This window comes from Drosophila tropicalis, unplaced genomic scaffold, assembly GCF_018151085.1.
Source record: "Drosophila tropicalis isolate 14030-0801.00 unplaced genomic scaffold, ASM1815108v1 contig_694, whole genome shotgun sequence".
NCBI lineage: Eukaryota > Metazoa > Arthropoda > Insecta > Diptera > Drosophilidae > Drosophila > Drosophila tropicalis.
Window position 1 is genome coordinate 527253 of NW_027173176.1, and position 21827 is coordinate 549079.

The 21827-nt window shown below is 41.1% G+C and overlaps 4 protein-coding genes across 4 annotated transcripts; 2 read left to right on the forward strand and 2 right to left on the reverse strand.

Moving 5' to 3' along the window:
• Window positions 1-752: 752 nt before the first annotated feature.
• On the forward strand, window positions 753-3194 carry LOC137579125 (myb-like protein AA). The gene has a single exon (XM_068292822.1). The coding sequence runs from the start codon at window positions 753-755 to the stop codon at window positions 3156-3158; it is 2406 nt and encodes an 801-aa protein (XP_068148923.1). The 3' UTR covers window positions 3159-3194.
• Window positions 3195-3771: 577 nt separating this feature from the next.
• Window positions 3772-7399, reverse strand: Liprin-beta (liprin-beta). Its single transcript, XM_068292971.1, has 3 exons — window positions 6967-7399; window positions 5939-6900; window positions 3772-5153 (listed from the first exon to the last, which is right to left on the reverse strand). Exons 1-3 carry the CDS (start codon window positions 7201-7203, stop codon window positions 4223-4225), a joined length of 2130 nt encoding a protein of 709 aa, XP_068149072.1. The 5' UTR covers window positions 7204-7399; the 3' UTR covers window positions 3772-4222.
• A 133-nt stretch (window positions 7400-7532) lies between these two features.
• On the forward strand, window positions 7533-9047 carry Vps36 (vacuolar protein sorting 36). Its single transcript, XM_068292617.1, has 3 exons — window positions 7533-7736; window positions 7803-8525; window positions 8591-9047. The coding sequence occupies exons 1-3, from the start codon at window positions 7641-7643 to the stop codon at window positions 8972-8974; spliced, it is 1203 nt and encodes a 400-aa protein (XP_068148718.1). The 5' UTR covers window positions 7533-7640; the 3' UTR covers window positions 8975-9047.
• Window positions 9048-9732: 685 nt separating this feature from the next.
• Spt20 lies at window positions 9733-21401 on the reverse strand. Its single transcript, XM_068293198.1, is given in 8 exon segments — window positions 9733-12491; window positions 12939-13289; window positions 14433-15393; window positions 15395-16245; window positions 16449-16746; window positions 16845-19082; window positions 19303-20325; window positions 20443-21401. Coding segments are annotated over 8 exon segments (6189 nt in total). The 5' UTR covers window positions 20479-21401; the 3' UTR covers window positions 9733-12060.
• Between the last annotated feature and the right edge of the window lie 426 nt (window positions 21402-21827).

A 21827-nucleotide genomic window follows, 5' to 3' on the forward strand; every position in this document is an offset into this window, starting at 1 on the left:
ACTAAATCCAAAAACTGATGCAAAATCGAGAAAACGTCAAACAAAAAAACACCCTAACCCAAAAAAGGACTTGAAAAATTTTGGCAAATTTTGTTATTTTCCAAAAAGGTAAATCCAAAAAAATAGCATCCTGACAGAGAAAGAGAGAGAGAGAAAGCAATGAATCAATTGATCGATGGCTAATACAAGGAATGGATCATTACTCTTTCTCTCTCTATCTCTCTTTTAACACGTTGTTGTGACCAAAGTCTGCCCACTTTAGACCATTTATGGTCATGCATTTTCTCTGGCTAGCGCATCGAATTTCAAGACGCACAAAAACAACAACATTTTCAGTCATTTTCACATAGAGCAAAATGCGTTGCTCTTTTCAGATGATTTTCTTTGGTTTTCTTTTTCTTAAATTTGTTCTCCTTGGTCGTCGTCTCATTCTCGGTGTGTGCGTGTGTGTGTGTGTGAGCGCCACTTGCCAGACATTCAAAATAGAATTTCCCCGCAGAGCGGTACAACTTTTCTGCCGGCGAGCGAAACACAAAAAAAAAAAATAAAAAAAAAAATCAAATAATTAAGAAAAACGTGTGTGTGATTCTTCTCCTCACCACAGATAACCCTCAAAACATAAGAAAACCGAAAAAATTTATAAGAAAAAGTAAAAGAAACAAAGCCAAAAATTCATGTGACATATTATTCTAAATAATTTTCCATTTCTTTCCTGTTTTTCTTTTCTTTTGCTTTCGTTTCATGCAGTGAGGATGCAGGATAAACAACCAAATACTGGTACCACCATCAAACTGGAGCATGACAATGATTTGGATTGCTGGCATCATCGTTTGGACCTAAATTCCAACAGGTTGTTGCTACAAAACTCCGATGATCCACTCATCTCACACGGTGCTGCCAACGATGTACACGATGAGGATCATCCATTTAAAACATTGTTGGCGAGCAAAACGCAGGAGCAACAACACCATCACCATCACCAGCAACATTTACACCTGCACACACACTCCCAACAACAGCAGCAACATAATGTTGCTGGCGCTTGCAGTTCGTTAACCAAGCAGCAATTGAAAGCCAATTTGTTATTGGGCGCCAGAAAAGTGACAAAAAGTCAAGCTCAAATGCAATTACAGACACCAAGTGACTTTAAGGCCACACAAGTTCAAGCCACAAAACCACGACAAAGTAAGAAACGTCAAACAGCAGCCGGAGCACTTAAATTGCGTTTCCATCATCAAGCTTTGCCGGCGGAATATGCGGCACATTTTGAGGCCACTCAAGGAAGCAGGCCAACTGGAAGGCCGGCAACTCTATCAACAGCAACTGGACCACCACCACCGCCGCCACCGGCGAATCCTGCTCACGAGAATGTACGCAGTTGGCTAAGGAAAATTGCAGAAATCCAACGTACAGCCGAACGTCAGCAACAGCAACAAAAAGAGCAGCAGCAACAACAACAGCAGCAGCAGCAGCAACAGCGGCAACAACAACAGCAACAACAACACAGCATTTCATCCAAGTTGGAGGTATCCAGCACAACGAAAACAAAAGATATTGCTGCACCACTGAAGCGCAATACAGTTAAATACACCGATTTACCCTATATGGGTGAGATAACTTTGGATAATTATAAACCTCGACGTGGTCGTAAGCCCAAAAAAGCGGATATATGCCATTTAATTTATAAAAACTATGGCACCATAGTGCCCAATTCACCACCAGCTCGTCACGTGACCATCTCTGGCGAACAGACAGTTGCCGCAGCAGCTGCAGCAACATCAGCTGTTACCACTGTCCATTTGCCAGTGAATGTGGTGGAGGATGGGGAGGAGGAGCCACTAAATTTATGCTTGCGAGATCAGAGTAACGATCGTTATTCCATTTCCAGCACGGATAGCAGTAGTGATAGACAACAGGCCACCATAACGCCAACGACAACGGATACACCGACAACCACAACCACAGATTGCCGTAGTTCCTGCACAACACCATTGAGTCAGTTGACGACCAGCACCACCGCAAAACCTTTAGGCAATCAAGTGGATGCGGAGCAACAGCAGCAGCCAGCAAAATTGTTACTACAACCCGCTGTGGGTCTCTACTATCAACAGTTGATGGAAAATTGCAATTTGGCGGCCATCGAAACAATTGAGAAGGACAATCAATTGGCCCTCAAGATACCCATACCAAATGGTTTCTTTACCAAAGAGCCAAATAACAATCACCATAGAGATTCATCGCCTTTAATGCTACGCAAAAGGAAACGTTCTGCCATTTTTATACCACCAATGCCGGCTGAACCATCCGCGAGTCCATCCACAGAGGTTAGCATTTGTAAGTTTAAATTCACTGGCGGTGCCAAGCCCAGTTTGCAAGAGAAGAAAATGCTCTCAGTGGATGCAGAGGGTAATTATCGTTATTATAATGGTACAGGAGATAAAACATTACGTGGCTATGAGTTCATTTCACGCGAACAACAGCAACAACAACAACAACAGCAGCAGCAGCAACAACAACAACAACCACACCAGTTACCATCATCAATGTCTTCGAGTGGGGGATCAGATAAAATCTATATTGATATACCGCCTCCCTCAACGGATCTCAGTTTGGAATTGTTACATATACCGCCAGAATCACCAACCTCCTCCTTACTATTACCCACTGTGGTTGTGGCACCACCTCAAAGTAGTCCCCTTTCGGCCTACTCAACAACATCACAAGGTTCCATAACTCAGCCACAACAGCAACTGCAACCACAACAACAACAGCAACCACCGCCGAACAGTGAACCAAAACGTCGCTCATCACGTCGCTCCAAGCAACGTGAAAAACTTGAAAAGACATTCAAAGAGAAGGGTTTCCTCATCCAAACGCAACAACTGCAATCAGCCGAAGGTGCCACCTATTGTAAATTTCGTCAATTAAAGAAATTCACACGCTATTTATTTCGCAATTGGAAGGATCACATACCAGACAGTGATCTGGCCAAACATCATCATCATCATCACCATCAACATCCATCGAGCCATCATGTCCCAAACGTTCGTCATGATGAGGATGATGAAGATGCTGACCCAGCTGCTACTGCGGCTGTTGCTTCTGGTGGCGTCGTCCTTGAGAATCTTCTGGGTGGTCCCCTAGAGACAAGCACTTGAGTGCTTCAAGTGAAAGAGACATACTTTATTTTATGCACTGCCAAAGATTATAAGTTTTTAGTCATCTAAGTGTTGAATTCCGTCCATCAAGCGGTCTGCTATAAATTTAATTTTTATTATTCTTTTTTTTTTGTTTCTAGTATTTAATAAAAGTGTTTTTTTTTTTTTTTTTTTTTTTTGCCTGCCTAGTCAGTCGGTATTGTTTAACAACGTTTATCTAAATGTTTAACCAACGAAAACAACAAGAAAAAAGAAAACAACAAAGAAAACAAAATATTCGCACTTTGTGTGCCTGTGTTTTTTTTTTTTTTTTATATATTTTTTCAAAAATTGTTTTTTCTTTTGTTTTTATTATTATTATTATTTTTTATTATACAATACAAAAAAATAATTTTTATTTCCTTTAATACAGTTAAATGTTAGTACAAAATAAACTCCACAAAAATGATGGTCCATAAGTCTATTAGTGTGTATTAATATGTGATATGCCTATATATATATATATATATATCGGAAAAAATATGAACTTTTGGGCTTATTTTTAATTCGCTTTCAAAGGTCGTTTCAATGCCATTGCTAAATACTTCTCGTTTGTTTCAAATTAAAAAATTCATTTTCCTTAGCGCAAAAAGTAAAAGTAAATACAAAAAGTTCTTCCTAGTTTTTAAGTGAAAAGTTTGATTGAAGGAGAAAGAAAATGTTTTGCTTCTGGTATGTATAGGGCACATACATATATATATACATATATATATATGTATATATATAGATGTAGATATTCTGGAAGATTGGATTTTGAGCTAAACTTAGGGATTAACTCTCTAGGCTTTAAATTCTTTGCTAATATTGTCGATGTGTTTTGTGTTTGGTATCTTTGCTTATTTTGGGGGCAGTTTCTTCGTTTCGTCGTTTTCTATGCTCACTTAAAACTAGATTAACAATATAAATTGTATTTGTATGTGTATTTTCTCCCTTTTTTTTTTTTTTTTTTTTTGTTGTTTAGTTAATTGTGCTTTGATTTCCGCACCCTTTCTTGTGATTTTTTGTTTTCTTCAGTTTTCTTCTGTCTAATTTGAGCTAATGGAGCTCTCTGGGTCTTTGACCATATCTGTTTTGGATGCTCGCAAATTCGGCACCAAGGCATTCATAGGGCACACATATTCAGTCCAATCGATATCGGTTTGTCCTTTGGTGCTTTTGCGACGCTTCAAAGAGAATTGCGTACGCTTAACAGGCTTTATCTTGGCCGTTATGGTCAATGGCTGATAGCCGGGTGCCTCTTCGGCATCACGTTTAGCCAATATAATAGGCCGTCCAACCAGCTCTTTGAAATGCATGGCCAAATGGCGACGCAAAAGCGATTTACTTGGCGGTATTGAGAGTAAATCGGCTAAGAGACCCGCATTGAAACGAGACTCGTACAGCATTAAGGCACCATGAACACCAGCTCCACGCAAATTGGGTGTATACTCGGATAGATCGATGGTCTGCAGCCAACCCATTATCCGATGAGCTGTCCACAGTTCGACATTCTCTGTGTCGGGTCGGCTGGCTGCCAAACTCTCATCATCATCGTTGTCGTCTTTGTTTGTTGTTGTTAATCGTGTCGATCGTCGTATTAAGCCCTCGGCATTCCAATTCATTTTACGCATACACAATATGCCTGCCCGCAATGAGGCAATATGCAGGCAGGAACTAACATGTAATTGCGATAGATCCTCCAAAGTCAATCGATGCAGCATTCGTCCATCAACCTTGGCCTGCAGAAAGTAATCCTTGTACTGCGGCAAACCGATGTCGTCCAGCCAACGTAGGACCCAACCCACATCCAACTGGGATGCCTTTAGTGTTAGTTCATCGAACTCTTTGCCCGTTATTTCATCAATGGCTAGCAATATCTTCTTACGATGCAAAGGCAACTTTAAATTCAGTTCATGTTCAATGTCCACGGGTGAAGCAGTAAATATGGAAACAGTTGGATTGGCCTTTAGCCATTTTCTATACGACGCAAATGGAAACGTTTTTAGGGATCCTCCACAAATTAGTCACTTAACAAAACCTTAACACGAAGCGGGGAATGCATTGGTTACCTAGCTTTAAATTTTTCTCAAGAGAAACATTTCTCTTAATTGCCCAACTTTAAAACGAGAATCAAGAACTAAAACCAAATAAACAATGTTTATCAAAAAATCTATAAGAAAATCTAAGACACACAAAAACTGTAAGATTCAAAAATAATCGGTTCAAATTACCAATTTCTATTAATCTTTTGCCAAATATTTCAAAATTGTACTCATAAATACATATTTAAAATAAAATAATGTTAAAAGACCGATAAATATCGTGGGATATAATCGGAAAATCATAACAAATAAATTTTTAAATAAAATTTTGGTATACAATCTTTTGAAAAAGCAATAAAAATATAAAACCCTTTTGATATGATCGCTTCTACGATCCTAATCCAAGCCTCATCTAACTTCTCTTTATGAAAAAACAGACAGACATGGAGACGGACTGGACAAGAGGATAAAGACACACAGAAGGACAGGCCAGGACAGGATTTCAATCTCTAATTCTCAACGATCTTCAGAGATTACCCATGCTTTATGGGATATACATATATATATCTCTATACAGCCTTTTTCCAATTTCGATGTCGGTAACAAGGTGCCAATAGTATCAAAGCTTCTTCGTTGCTTCAATCATTTGCTAGTGTAACCATTTGATGACCTTTTTTTGTTGCATTCCCAGCAAAAATTTTTGTTGTTTTCTTCACTTACCGGCAATTGTCTTCGTAGCAACCCAAACCCATTGAACCAAGCCATTGGCAGACATCTTGACTATTCCAAGTTGTCCAATGTTTAGCCGCATCGCTAAATAATGAAGTCTGGGCACTCCACTCAATGCGTCCGCCGGCTGTAGCCCGCGAGCCGCCGCGACGGAACTCGGGCTCTGCCTGCTCCAAGGCGGTTAACTCGCAATTGCTGCTATTGCTACGTCGCAGCATGCCCAAAATGTAGCGGAGACGTGAGCGTTCGCGCGATTTGGGCGATGGTGTCGACTGCGATATAAAGCTTGAGAACATGGAGGATTCTGCATCCGGCAACACATCGTCAATGAGAATTTGTTCATTCGAAGCAAAGGCCACATTACGCTGTTTGCCACTCGTATTGGCATTGACATCCAGCGAGCGATTATGATTATTATTGTTGTTATTGTTGTTAATCTGGTGAGTATGCTTGCCATGGGCACGGGGCAGACTGTGAAATTGCGGTTTGATCTGATGACGCAAAGCCGACGGTGGCGTCTTGGGCGAACCCATAAAAGCTTTTTGATTCAGATTACTCAAGCTACCGCCTGCAGCTACTTCTTCTTGGTGTGCCTGAAACTCATTCTCCCTTTCCAGAGCAGTACGATGAAGCTTCAGTTCACTTAAGGCACTCATTAATTCCAATTTCTGTGTTTCCAGAGCGGATCGAGAGATCATCTGGCGTTGCAGCTGCTCATCTTTGGCACCCAACAGTTGCGTCTTCTCTTGCAGCAAGCCTTCGAGCTCAATTATTCGGTCTGCCTGCTCCGAGACACGCTCGGCCAGCATTTGATATTGCAGGGCCAGGCCCTCCTTGTCCCTTTGCAGGCGTCGCATACGCTCATCGGAATCTTGGCGGGGTATATGCGTCTCCAGCCAATCACTGATAATGGCAGCTGTCACGGGATCCGGAGCTGGGGCCGCCAAGCCTACCTAAGACACAGAATCAAACGGGATTAAGTGAAATCAAACACTGAAATCACAAACAGAGTGACTCACCTGTTGCAGGGCCAGGGCCAGTGTCTTGGCTGTTGATAGAACATTTGTGGCCGAAATTAGATTACGCTCGCTCAATGTCAGCGAAGAAATAGCTCCAACTGTAGATCCTCCACTCACTTGTCCTGAGGTGTTTGATATAATTCCGTCCATTTGTTCTAATGCTGCTTCCAGCATTTTACTGGCAGTAGCAGCTTTTGCTTCCGTTGTTGTTGTTGTTGCTTTTGTTGTTGTAGCCATTGTAATCCGCCTCTGATTGATCGTTGTGGAATTTAACTGGAACTTATCAGCATTATTTGTTGTCTTGCATAATCGCTTTACACATTCCACATATCATTTAGCACGTCACATTTGGTATAATTATATTAATTTAGTATAACAAAAAAAAAAAAAAAACGATTTTACAAGGGCTATAATTAAGCGAAACACCGGGACTTTATAGTGGCAAATAGCGGTAAAACAATCGATAGTACAGCACCATTCGAGAGTCTGTTAACGTTAACAGCATCATTTGGGACTATGTTAACTTTAACAGTATGTTGACTCATATTTTCCATAGTTTGGCCACACTGTTCCATAGAAAAACTTTTCCGTGATCCGAAAAATCGGGATCAAAACAAAGACGAAAATCAGGATCAAGGCATTTTAAATCTTCATTGAATCACTTGGTCAGCCAAATGAATCGCTTTGCCTATATCGAGGCCCGCCTAAATCCCAATGAATCCTTTGTAAGCCGCGACCGCAATGTAAAAATCTATGATGGTGACCAAAAGGTAAGGAGGACTGTGATGGATTTAAATGTTGATTTTCTTTTAATACATTTTGTACTCCTCTTCTAGACCGAGTTCGAGGAAGGCGAAGTAGTGCTGACCACACATCGCTTGTTTTGGGGACGTCCTGGTGAGATTGCTCGAGCGGCTGTTACCCTTTGTTTGCCTCTCTATTATGTGATATCATTGAGTGAAGAGACGACGGCCTCGAACTTTTTCGGACGCAAGACCCGAATTATTATGCATTTGCGACCACCGCAGGCGGATAAGGGTCCTGGTCCACTGGACACAAGTCGCGCGGCGCACATTAAACTCTCCGGCAAAAATGGTCTCAGTGTGGAATTTCATAGTGCCTTGCGTGAGACCATCTCGGCCCGCGTCTGGGAGGTCATGATCACCAACGAGATGGCTATCAGTAGTTCTGAAAATAAGGCGGCTTCTGGATCCGAGGATCGCTTGGCACGCATACAAAAACGCACAGGAATCGGTGGCATTGAGCGTCATCTAGAGGCAAAAGCCAAGGCGACAGATGAAAACATCGCTTTGGCTTTCCAAGATCTTTCCGTTCTAATGGCCATGGCCAAGGATATGGTCGGCTTGTCCAAGACGATTAGTGGGAAAATACGAGAGCAAAAAGGTGAAATCTCTGACGATGAGACAGTGCGCTTTAAATCCTACCTCCTCAGTCTTGGTATCGATGACCCTGTGACCAGAGATAATTTCACCAGCAACACTGCCTATTTCAATAGTTTGGCTCAACAGATATGTGAGATGCTGCTCGATCCCATCGAGGTAGATGTCCCCTCATACATCATTATAGACTACATAACAAACCATTTAAAATTTTTTTTATCCAGGAACACGGAGGCATGATGTCACTGGCTGATGTCTATTGTCGTGTGAATCGTGCTCGGGGCTTAGAATTGCTATCACCAGAGGATTTACTGCATGCCTGTGAGCAATTAAGTGGCCCCATACGCTTACGCAGCTTTCCCAGTGGTGCTAGAGTCCTACAATTGGAGTCTCACGATGATGCCTTGATAGCCATCGATGCTTTGGAGCAAGTGCAAGCCGCCACATCGTTGGCCGTTGAGGAATTGGCCAAGAATTTGGGCATTTCTTTGCTGTTGGCGAAGGAGCGGCTATTGGTTGCTGAGCGTTTGGGCAAAGTGTGCCGAGATGAGTCCGTTGAGGGTTTGCGTTTCTATCCCAATCTCTTGCTGCATCCCGTTGAAATCTGACTGTGAATTGTTTTTTCTTGTGTGTAATTTTAGATAAATGTAAAATAAATTATTAGCTTTGTACAATTGAAAACGGTTTCTCTAGAGATTTATGGCAGAATATCCTCTTTTGGTTGCATATGTTCCTCCAACATGTATGTTGACGCCTCTAAGTATGCTTCGCTTCTAAGTGGGAACAGTTTGGCGAAAGGATATACAAAACAAAAGCTTTCAAATCTACATATTTAAATGTAATATACTTTAGATTTAATTTTATAATTCCATTTCACACTTTATTGATTAACGGAGCTTTTTTGTTTGTTTGTTTTTCTGTTTTTGTTTTTTTTTTTCTTGCAGTGACTTTGTCGGCGCTTCATTTATGTACCTATACGTATGTATGTATGTGTGTACACACATATGCATATATATATATATATATATATATATCGGTTTATATATGTATATATATTTAGTATTTAGATTATTTGTATTACTTTTTAGTTATTTCTCAAGAGTTCTTTTCGTAATCAGAATGAAAAGTTTCTACAGTCAGGTATTTTTTGATAAGCAGTTATTGAATTGAAATTACACATTTAATATTAATAGTCATATGTATATATATACATACATACATACATATATGTATATATATATATTCGATTTAGTTGTGGTTGTTATATATATATATATATATGTATGTGTATATATAAATTAGCTTATGGCTGCTGCTTAGATTGCTCCGCATTACAATTAATAAATCTTTTTTAATTACGTTTCAATTTCCATTTGATCAGACCACACATTTTGTTGTTCTCTTCTCTCATCTTTGCTTCTTGTTTCTCGTCGTCTTCATTAGCTTTTCGTGTTTGCTGTTGTTGTTCTACTATAATGTCAGGTTTCAGTTTTATAGACTTAACTTTTCTTGTTTTCTTTCTTTTGGCCAGTTCTTTGCTAACACTTTTGAGTAACTTTCCATTTTACTGTAATTTTCGTTTTCTTTTCTTTTTTTTTTTCGTTTTTTGTTGAAATTTTTTATTTTTCTTAAATCACATTTATTAATTTAATATTAACATTGAGTAAATTATGTTTGAGTGTGGTTGGTTTTTCATTTTACGTTTTTTTTTTTTGTTTCCTTTTTTTTTTTTTTGGATGCTGGACAAGTGTAAAGTTTTTTTTTTTTTTGGTGGGGGGGGATGGGGACACGGCAGGACTAATGGGAGTATGAGGTGTTGTGTGTGTGTGCTTTAGATTTTTGTTTTAGTTCTTTAGTTGTACAGCAAAAGCATTAAACAATTACAGCAAAAAATTTAAACATAATTAAAATCGTGTCTTAAATAAATACAATAATTTCATGCTACGAGAAAAAAAGGAAATTTCTTAACTGTGTGTGTTTGTGTCTTGGTTTAGATGTGTGTAGGGAAAGGGGAAAAACTGGCAAAAGTTTTCACGTTTTCTTAAGAGAGAGAAAAAAAATGATTGTTTTGTTTTTTTTTTTTTTTGTTTTTAGTCATAGCAATTGAACTTTTTACAGTAATAATAATTAATAATAATAATAGTTATAATAATAATATTTTCTCGTTTTCATCTTACTGCATTCTACATTAAACTATTACAAATAAATTGTTTAGATAATTCCTTTAAATATTGACTTTTTTGTTTTGTTTGTTTAAATTTTGGAAGTACTAAATAGGTTGTTGAGGCTACGACTGTTCTTTTGTTTTCTTTTTTGTTTTGTTGTCACTTCTTTCGTTTTTTGTTTTTGTTTTTTTTTTTTTTTTTGTTACTCGATTACAAACTAAAATTGATTTTTTGTTGTTGTAAACTTAGCGCGATTGTTTAAATAATTAGCAATAATTAATCATAGTACATTTTGATGTATGTTTTAATCATATAAATATACATAAGTATTTTATATATATCCGAATATATATATTTATATATTAATATATAATATGAACCATTAAATCTGTTCATAAGTTGTTTTTGCTTTTTGCTTCTCGTAAACTAAATTAATTATAATAATTAGAATTTCTTTACAATAAATGTACGTTACGTGTGTTTTTTTTTTTTTTTTTAGTTTTTTTCTCTTATTTATTCTTATTTTGTTTTCTCTTTCTTATTTATTTGCTTTTTCGTTACTTTTTTTTATAATTTCTTCTTATTATTGCTTTGTTTTTTTTTTTTTTTTTTTGTGTTTTCTTTTTAATATTAATTTTAGTTTTTTGTGGTTTTATGCTTAGAATTCTAGTCTTAGGGGGCTTAACAAATTGGAGTTTTTTTTTTTTTTTTTTGTTTTTGATAGATGAAATTTTGCTTATTTGTTGAAACAATTTTCCGGTTTTTTTTTAATATATATAAGATATATACAAACTAGATAAATATTATTAAAGAGCAAGGAGGGGGAACGTGGTGTGTGGATACAAAGGGGTGGCTTGTTGGTGTGGTGGAGAGAGGGGAACAGTTTTGTGTGTGAGTGTGGGGGAAGGAAAAGGTGGCGGGAGTGTGGGGGAAGGAAAAGGTGGCGGGAGCGTGGAGAGGAGAGTACGGTCACAATTAACACAAGCGCAGTCGCATTTACTATTAACTAGGTTTGCATATTCTTTCCTCTTACGATTACACATTAAAAAAATTCAAATATATCTATTCATATATATATATATATGTATATATCTGGCATATACATATACATATATATGTGTATATGCATTATGGGGGAGGGTGGGCGAAGGGTGAGGTGAGGGGGTATACAATGTATGATAGTAGGGCTAGTTAAGTGTTTTGTTGTTGTTTTTGTTGTTGTTGGTAACCATATATAAACTATAATATCATGCAAAATACACAACGCGTAGCCTTATGAATTGTTCTTCTAATTCATGATTAATGTTCTATCTCTCATTCTCTTTCATTCTCTCTTTATCTATCTTACTAACTCACTCTCTAACTCCGTGTGTATGTCTCTCTCTCTCTCTCTCTATCTCTATCTCTCTCTTTCTCATTTTCTCTCTAGATTCTTATTTGGTTGCCCATTTTGCATTCACGAATCACAATTTTCTAGGAGGCGGGGGAAGTGGTTTGGTGTTCAGGAGAAGGAGGAGATGCGGTTGCCTCTATTTTGTGGCATCGGTGGTAGAGCGCCTTCGATTGACCGCTGCCTGATGTTGTTGTTGTTGCTGCTGCTGCTGTTGTTGTTGTTGTTTAGCTGCTGCCAAAGCTGTTAGTGTCCTTTGGCTTAAACTAGTCGTTCCAGTGGCAGTTCCTGTTCGACCAGCAGCAGCAGCAGCTGCTGTAATCTGTATATGCTGCAGTTGTTGTTGCTGCTGCTGCTGCTGTTGTACTTGCTGCACCTGACTGGGATTAGGCAGTGTCTGTGATGAGGCCGTGACTGTGTTGCTCTGCTGATTGAGTATTCGATGTTGGTTTTGCTGCTGCTGTTGTTGTGCTTGTTGTGTGGCAGCCTTCACCGTTTTCAATTGAAGCTTCTGGGTGGACATCACAATGGGTGCAGTCAGATTGCCAGTACTAGTGACCACATTGGCAGCTGCAATAGAAAAACAGACAATGAATCATGTTTACATTGTATACGCAATGATTAATTTGGTCAATCTATGTTAGATACTTCTTCTTTTGACATTTCTGTTACACCCTAAAAACTAAAATCGGATTTGTTGAAATTTGGCCGACTTGGTCACTTATCACTCTTTCAACGAAAATGATCCGTCCAGAGACTGCTTAAGACCAAGATCATTCAAATCATACAGATATATTATAGTTGGCATTATCACAAATGTTGAAACAAAGAAAAAAAAAAGTCCTTTCTAACTTCCTGAGAAGACGTTAGATAGTTTTCAACTGAATTGTCTGCAGGACTTTCCAGAAAAGTGATAAGTCACTTCATCTTAAAGACTAGGGTCTGGTTGTCATTTTTTTTGGGATTCTTTGAACTCGTTGCCTACTTTAGGCGGCAGATCATTCACATTCTACTCACCATTCACCGGGGTTGTGGCTATCTTCAATGTCGATCCACCGATTTGTCTTTGGGCAGTCAATATCTGGCGATTGGTGGCCAATTGCTTGGCTCCCACCACTTGAACATTTCGTGCCCTTTGCTGTATGGTGCCCACCAGTTGGATAGCCGCTGTTGTTGTTGTTTGATTCCCAACTGGCGTCTGTTGTTGTTGCTGCTGCTGTTGCTGAACCTGCTGCACTTGAGTCTGCTGAGGATGGGTTTGCTGTTGCTGCTGCTGCGATGACTGGACGACACCTACACCACCACCAACACTTGAGGTACGTATTGTTTGAGGATTTAGTTTCTGTACACCGGCACCGACTATTTGAGCTGTAAGCAAAGAGCAGAACGTGGGTGTGCGGGGGAGTTTTTTTTTTTTTTTTTTTTTCTTCTTTTGATTTTCTTTTTTTGTTTTTGGTTTTTGTTTTTTGAGGTTGCAAATGAGAACTAGACATGTCGAGAGATAGGCAGATAGATAGATAGACAGAGAGAGATAGATAGATAGATAGGAGATGGTTTCTAACTAAAATTTTCCTTTTGAACTTTTTGGTTAATTTTTGATTTAGAATCTCAAACTGATTTTGGGGTGGAGCAAATGATTGGGGGTGGCGCAAGAGGAGGTAGATGAAATTATGGTTAAAACACACACACAAAAAACATATATACACACACACACACACACAAATAAACACAAATATAAAATGAACAAAATAAAAAAAAATTTAATTGGATTTTGGATTATTTTGTTTTTGTTTTTGAAGTTGAACGAATCGATTGGGCGGACATGAAGGATAATGGGTGTGGTGAAGGACAATTGGAGATGGAGATGGAGGCGAGGAGGATTTATTGAGTGATCGAAACGAATTGTTAACGGATTTGTGTTTTGTTGTTGTTGCAGTTGGTTTGGTTTGTTTTGTTTTTTTTTTTTTTGGTTTGTTGTTGTAAACGAGAAACGAAACAGAAACAGAAGAGAACAAAATTAAGCGTATTCAAAAAATATATATATAAAAGAATTAAATTAAATTAAATTAATTAAAAAATAAATTGTAATGCAAAAAAAAAATATATATAGAGGTAAAATATATATATAAATGTAAGTAAGATCCAAAACGCAATGCAAGCGTCAATTATGGAGCCACCTTCGCCTTTTCTTCACACACCACCCGACTAACCACCCACCCACCGGCCCACCAACCAATCACCCAAATGGGCTATAAACTAAGGGCATAAACTGATCCACCTCCCCCATAACTAAAGCATATTTCCATCCCCCTTCGATGCAAGCCAAGAAGAGGCTTATATCAATTAGAAAGAGACAAAAAAGCAGACGGAGGATGTCAAAGGAAGCAGCTGTACTCCTCTCATTGTATTGAGTTGTGTCACTGCTGCTGGAAGGGAACTCTCGATCTTATCCTAGACTAGGAATCTAATTCTAATGGTCATACAACATTCTTTGATTCCTACTACACTTACCAATTGGTAACGTAAGCATGGCCGTTGTGGCACCTCCTCCCGCAGTGGCGTTGCCATTAGGATTGCCAGTAGCTTGTTGCCCTCCGCCGGCGGCTCCAGCATTGTTCGTAATGACCACCGTTTGGGTGCTGCCCGTCACCGATGATGGGAGACTGACTATTGTCCCAGTGGGTGGGGCATGTTGCTGCTGTTGTTGTTGCTGCTGCTGCTGATGCGGGGCCGGCTGAGTTTGCAGGGTAATCGTGTGGGGTAATTGTTGCTGTTGCCCAGAAACTGGCACAGAGACCAAAACACTTCGCTGTTGACCCTGAGTGCCAGCTCCTCCGCCGCCGCCGGCATTAACAACCGTTGCGGTGCCCGTTTGCTGTTGTTGTTGGTGTTGCTGCTGCTGCGAGAATTGTAGAGAGATTGGCTGATTGAATCCGGGAATTTGAACCTGAACATTCTGAAGGCCAGCAAAATTGGCCATGGCCCCTTGTAACTGAGAGAAATTTATGCCCTGCAGATTGAGTGTGGCGGTGGTTTGCTGCTGCTGTTGTTGCTGCTGCTGCTGCTGTTGGTGTTGCTGCGGGGATGCCGAAGGCTGTGGATGCGGACTAGACATAGGCGAATGTATGGACGAGGTGGCAGGTGAGTGAACCAAAGTCTTTGTGATAAATTGCTGTGGCTGCTGCGGTGACATATGCGGCATGGCCACAGCGGAGACATTCGATGTCACATTGGAGAGACGCTCGAGGAGTGCTTGATTTTGATGCGTTTGCGAGGATTGCGAATGATCTGAACCAGATGGCGATGGTGTTGCAGCATTCGTCAGCAGAGCGGAGAGGGCACCACCACCACCGCCACTACCACTTGATGGACCGCCACTCGATCCACCAGAACTACCGCCCGAGCTAGCCACATTGCTGGGCACTGCAAATCCACTGGCATTCGACGCGTTCGAGTCACTGCCTGGCGAGGGGGGCAGCCATACCTACTACTATGGCATTCGGTGGTGCTGTGGTGCTATCCCTGCGCAATGAATTCAATATCCTTTGCTGCACCGGCCCCGTGGGACTTTGTATCCAAGCAGCTGCTCCACTATTCCCTGAAGAGATCACTGTATAGCTAGTCGTTGGATTTGTCATCACCGCCGGTGGCGAAGCCAACTGTGAGGCCAGAGCGGACATTGAAACGCGAACTGTTTGACCACCACCCCCACCAGCACCACCACCACCACCGTCGGCTGCCTGGCCTGTTTGGGTGGTCGGATTCAGATTGACAGCAATAAGATTACCAGCTGAATTGGTGCGAAATGTTGTTGTTGCTCCGCCACCAATCTTACGATTGGCATTCAAAAGATTTTGCAATACTTCACTAGATTGCTGTTTACGCTGTTGCGCCGTCACCAGGGTCGGTGTTCCTCTAGTCGTTTGCACATATGTGGCAGTGGTTCCATCTGTTGTGGATGCCGTGCCCTGTTGTTGCTGCTGCTGCTGCTGGGGATGATGTTGCACTAGGGTAAGGGTCTGTTGTTGCTGCGGTTGTTGTTGTTGCTGCTGCTGCTGACCCGTTGAGGCAGTAAATGTGCCACTGGCCACTGGTGTACTGGTCATGGCAGCTGGTGCGCTATTGAGCAGGTTTAATATCGAAGCATTGCTCGAATTTTTGAGCGTTGTGTGTGGCGGTGCGGCGACAACGGCGGTGGAGGGTGGCGGTGGACCAATAATGTTGCCATTGTTGTTATTATTGTTGCTGCTGGTGGTGTTGCCATTGTTGTTGTTGCTATTGGTTGTGGTGACAATATTGTTGTTACTGGGCGTTGTTTGGGCAGCTAGAAAACAAAACAAAACCATAATTAATGCTTTAAATACACATATATGAAACTTGACCCTTAAAATATGCAATATGGCCTGGAAAGGTATTCATCTAAAGCATTTACTTATGCCTTGTAGCCTAAAAGTTGTCTTGAGACAATGCATACTTTAGGGAGCAAAGTTTTTACCAATTCCCCATTTAGGTGTCTGTTGCACTTACAATGTTGTTGCTGTTGTTGTTGTTGTTGCTGCTGCTGCTGTTGTTGTTGATACTGATTAGCCGAATTCATGATGCTATTGACAATGGCATTAATAGCAGGATTTGGATGTATGGCTGTATTATTATTGATATTACTATTATTATTGTTATTATTATTATTGTTGCTGTTATTATTGTTGTTATTATTATTGTTATTGTTATTACTGCTGGCAGTTGTCTGTTGTTGCTGTTGTTGTTGCTGCTGCTTCTGCAACAATTGTTGATGTTGATGTTGTTGCTGAGCCTTCAGCTGTGATTGCTAACAGAAGGCGAGACACAGAGAGAGAGAGAGAGAGAAAGAGAGAGACAACGAGAGTGAGAACAGTTTGCAGTAGACACAACTTCATGTGGACTTACCAGAATTGGCACATTGGAATTGAGCTGAGCACGCAATGCTGAATTTGCGTTGCCTATGGCCGAGTTAACTTTCACTTGCTGCTGTTGATGATGTTGCTGCTGCTGCTGTTGTATGTTGCTGGCTGCTGGTTGTATGGTTATGCCAGAATGTTGCAGTACTTGTGTCAATTGTTGTTGTTGTTGCTGCTGCTGCTGTGGTGCTTGTTGTTGTTGTACTAGAACTAAGGAACCATTACTGAGACTAACTTGATGCGTGGTGGTTGTATTATTATTTTGTTGCTGTGGCACAACAATTTGTTGCTGTTGTTGTTGTTGCTGCTGCTGCTGTTGTTGCCCAGCAGCTGAAGCCTCCACTGTATACGTTTGCTGTTGTTGTTGCTGCTGTTGCTGTTGGCGGAAATTTTGCTGCAAACTTATAACATTTGCACCAGATAATTGTAGAGTTTTTGCAGCCAATTGCTGACGAGGTAGAGCCACATGATGCACAGTGGCAGACAATTGTTGTTGCTGCTGTTGAGGTTGATTGACAACAACAACATGTTGTTGCTGTTGTTGTTGTTGCTGCTGCTGTTGTTGCTGGAGTTGAGCCTGCTGCTGCTGCTGCTGCCGTTGTTGCTGTTGTTGCTGCTGCATTAACAATCTCTGCTCATTGGTTAATCCCGTATGGGTAACAATTGGCACATGTCCTGGTATCAGATGCGTTATTTTAACCGCTTTGCGTCCCTCTTCAGTGAAAATCTCACGAAATTGCTGTATATAACGATTGGCATGCACACGAGTGCCAAGGGCAAAGCGACACGATTCCCCATTACGTTCACCCTCACGATAATCCCGATCCACATACAATTCCCCCAGATATTCAGCATCCGAGGGACGCTGATAGATCGATAGCTTTATATGATATAAAGCACGTCGACCCTCATTATTGGCTTCACGTTCCGTTTCAAGGACATATTCCTCAATTAATTGTGGTTGGAAATTATGCCGGCAATTTGGCTGGCAGCCATCCTTGCACGAATCACTGAACTCATTCAATGCCTCGAATGTTTTTGCATATTTCTCCACGCTAATGACATGGTCGGGAACCTTCAAATTGGCAGGATATTCCAAACAAGGCGGACGTATCGGTCTAATCACTTCGTGTGGTCGACGCGGCACCTTTGAGGTAAACGATGATAGCATCGCTCCAACAAGCGGATTGTTGGTTGGTGCTGTCGCCGGCGGTGTTGCATTCATTCCCGCTCCACCAGAGCTAATAGCGCCGCCGCCGACGCCGCCGCCACTACTACTAGCCGTTCGTGGCCGTTGCCGCAATCTCGCCAAATAATCGCACAGCTCTAATCCATGATGATGCGTAAATTGATCCAATTTACGTTTACGATTGATTGCAATCTGCGTGAATTTTTTCATCTGTCGCCGCAGCTCGTGAGAATTGTAGAGCTGCTTCTGATGTTGGGCATTGATGGCCTGCCTACCGATCCGTGGATCTGGCTCCAGGCACAACGGCTCTGCCGTGGCCAATACCAATTGACTTTCGAGCACGAGTTTATCCTCCGAGGACAATTGGCTGCCCATTTGTTGCACTTCGGCAAAAAGTGTGGCATTTGTGGGTCTTAGCAATATATGCTTCATATCACAGATATTCGTTGAGGTGGCAAATGTCTGACGAAAGTCACGAATTTGGACGATAACGCAACCGGCATAGAAAACGCAGGGCTTGGCATAAACTCTCGTTATACCATCGCCAGGTGTCGTGGTGGTGTTGCTACCACCGCCACCGCCGGATGCAGGGCCGCTGCCACTGATCGGACCATCGGCAAGGCTAATGGTCTCAGCATTGAGCAAATCCATCAGGAATTCGGGCAACATTTCACGATCAATGCACTGCAGGAGTAAATCATTCTCATATGGCCAACGCAAGACTTCCACTAGACCGAGGGTATGATGATGGTTGGCGGAACTGTTGTTAGAGCTGCTATATATATCTTTGGATTGACTCTCTTCTGTGGTTATTTTGTTGCGATTCTTGTGACTTGCTCCTATTCCCAATCCTCCTCCCATGCCATCGTCGTCTATCGTTGTCCATTCGTTCGTTAGTGGATTTAGCATTAAATGCTCATCATATCGCAGGGCCAGTGAGTAACCTTTATTGCCAGGATAAAGATTCACTACAATTGTATTGAGTTTTTCTCGCTCCACCAAACGTTCCAGGATAAATGATCGTGTGCGTTGCTTTACCTGTAAAATAAATTTGAGTTTAGAATCTGAATGTCTCAAAAGAATATACGACAAAGACCCGATTTGAAACTGTTCCCAGGCTAGACAAGTCATTTTCACATCACCAAGGTATTGCAAAGTAAGCAAGGTTTCAGTTGATTTTGAAATGTTTGCCACATGGGAACAGTTCTTCTTTCGCAAGCAAAGCATTTCTAGTTCAATTTCAAGTTACATAACTTACCCCCGTTTCAGCAAAATGATTTAAATCATTGCTAAATAATTGCAAATACAGTTCCCTGATCTTTTCATGTATATTAAAGAACTTTGCTGTGTGACTTGTTGGGCAGGTGTTGGTGGTGGACGATGCGGAGGATGCTGCGGATCCGGAGGAAGCCTTTGAATTGGCATTGCCAGAGCGCGCTGACGCTGAGGATGTGGTGGATGATGTGGAAGTTGTTGTTGTTGTTGGGCGACTAGAGGAGCTGCCATCCTTGTTACCTTGGCTGGCGTTTCCGCTGCTGTTACTGCTACTGGATTTTTGTCTTTTGCTGGGTGACGAAGTCGGTGAGGCCAGGACATGGTTATGATGATGATGTTGCTGTTGCTGCTGTTGATGATGATGATGATGTAAATGATGGCCTGAGTTTGTGCTTGGAGGACGCTTTTCCAATTTCCTTGTCGTCGTTGTTGTTGTTGTTGCTGCTGTTGCTGTTGACGCCGGTTGCGCTGTTATTGTTGTTGGCGGCGCAGTTGTTGTTGTTGTATTATTATTATTACTGAGGCTAGAATTAATGCCTGGCGGCGTTGATAGCAACAAATCTGGGACTACCGGAGATGGTGAAGTAATTGAATTAAAATTCGATAATGTTGTTGTCGATGAGGAACACGATGATGGTGATGGTGCAATACCCATGGACAATGTACCGGCTCCACTGACCAAACTGAGGCCGACACCCATAACTGTTGTTCCCCCTCCCACTCCTCCTCCTCCACCGCCACCGCCGCCGACGCCAATGGCTGCCTCTGTGGGTTCATCATCATCAAAGATGCAAATGGGCGGTTGGGCAGGTATTTGTGGTATAGCCTGAAGAAGACTTGTCTCCAGAAATGATTTACTGCTGGTGGGAAAGGTGATGGCTTGCGTGGAGGGTGGGAGCTGGTGCGTATGCTGGTGCTGCACCGGCAGCCCTAATCCCTGCACATGATCCGTTGTAGCGTTGGCGTTGGATCCCTTCAATTTCTTCAATGTATCATTGATTATAAACTGCAAAGACAAAACAACAGGAAAAATAGAAAAAAGAAGGTGAAATTAGCAAACGAAAAACGTTAGATAAATAATCCGATCCGATCCGATCAGATTCGATCTTGGGGAACAACTTACATCTGCTTCTTGGCATGATGAGTCCAAACTTTGCATTGTTGTTGCTGCTGGCAATGGGGTGTGGATGTGGTGTGTGTGAGGGCAGGCAGCGTACAATCCCAATCCCAAGTGATGCCAATTACCCTCGACATTCAAACCAAGGATTGAAGCTGGACTGGAGCTGGCGGCTAATCAAAGATCTCATATTCTTCTTCTACGCGTGTGTGTGTGTGTGTTTGGGAGTGTGTCTGTGTTTCCTTCTGTTTTTGGTTTGTGTCCGCCTCCCCCCCGATTTGCAGGTGTCTTTCTCTGATGCAGGTACCCTCCCCCCCACTTTGGATTACAACTATATACTCCAATAACAACAACACCGCCAATAATAACAACAACAACAACAATAACTTCTTCTGTGTTTTTTATTTATGCTCTCTCTCACGCTCGCTACCTCCCTCGGTCACACACGCTCGTTCGCTCGCTCGCTCGCACGATAAATGTTGCGTTTTCCCCTTGTCGAATTTTTCACTCACTTTTTGAATTTTGCAATTATTATTTCAGAATATTATGTTTTCAGTTTTATTGTTATTGTTGTTGTTGTGTGTTTGGTAAATTGTTCAATGCTTCTTATGCCGTTTCTTCCTTCCCTTGCGTGTATGTGTGTTTATGTGTGTGTAAGTGTGAGTGTGTGTGTTTTCCCCCCTCTCGGCCCACACTTTAATATTGTAATTTCTTCACTCTTTTTCTGCTTCTTTGCGTGACATTTTCTCTCTCTCTCGCTGTCGCCCCCTCTTAACGTTTGGTGTGCCTTTTCGCCACCGCTTTGCCCGGGGAACTGTATTGAATGCTTGAACGCGATCTATAACGCTTCAGGCCCGGACTTGTCGCGATTTCTTTAATAATATTTATCACACAACATATATAGAAATAAATAAATTTTTTCGATTCGATTGCTGGGGTGGCTGTGTGACCGTAGGCGACAAACCAAAAAATGCAACAGTTTCACACTTTCTTATCGATACATGCGAAGCAACCCTAATATCGGCGATAGTACCTCACTCTGGTCACACCAAAACAGAAAATGCACAAAAATGCTCGCGCATTCGACGTTGGCACCATTTGTTCGACTCATCGGTTCGATGGTGCATTAATCGGTTTAACGGTTACTTTTTGGTCATATTTTAGACTGAAATTAGGAATTTCGAGGTAATTAATGCTTAATGATCATGGGGTAAATAATATCAATTTTTTTTTTTTAAATATAAGCAATAATATTTATTATTTTTCGTAGGATTTTTCAGTTTGTTGTTTGTTTTTGTATCACTTAAACTTCTAATAGGTAAAATATATATGTATATATATATATATTTTTGTATATATTAATTAAGGATTAGTCTCTAAGAAAAAAAAAA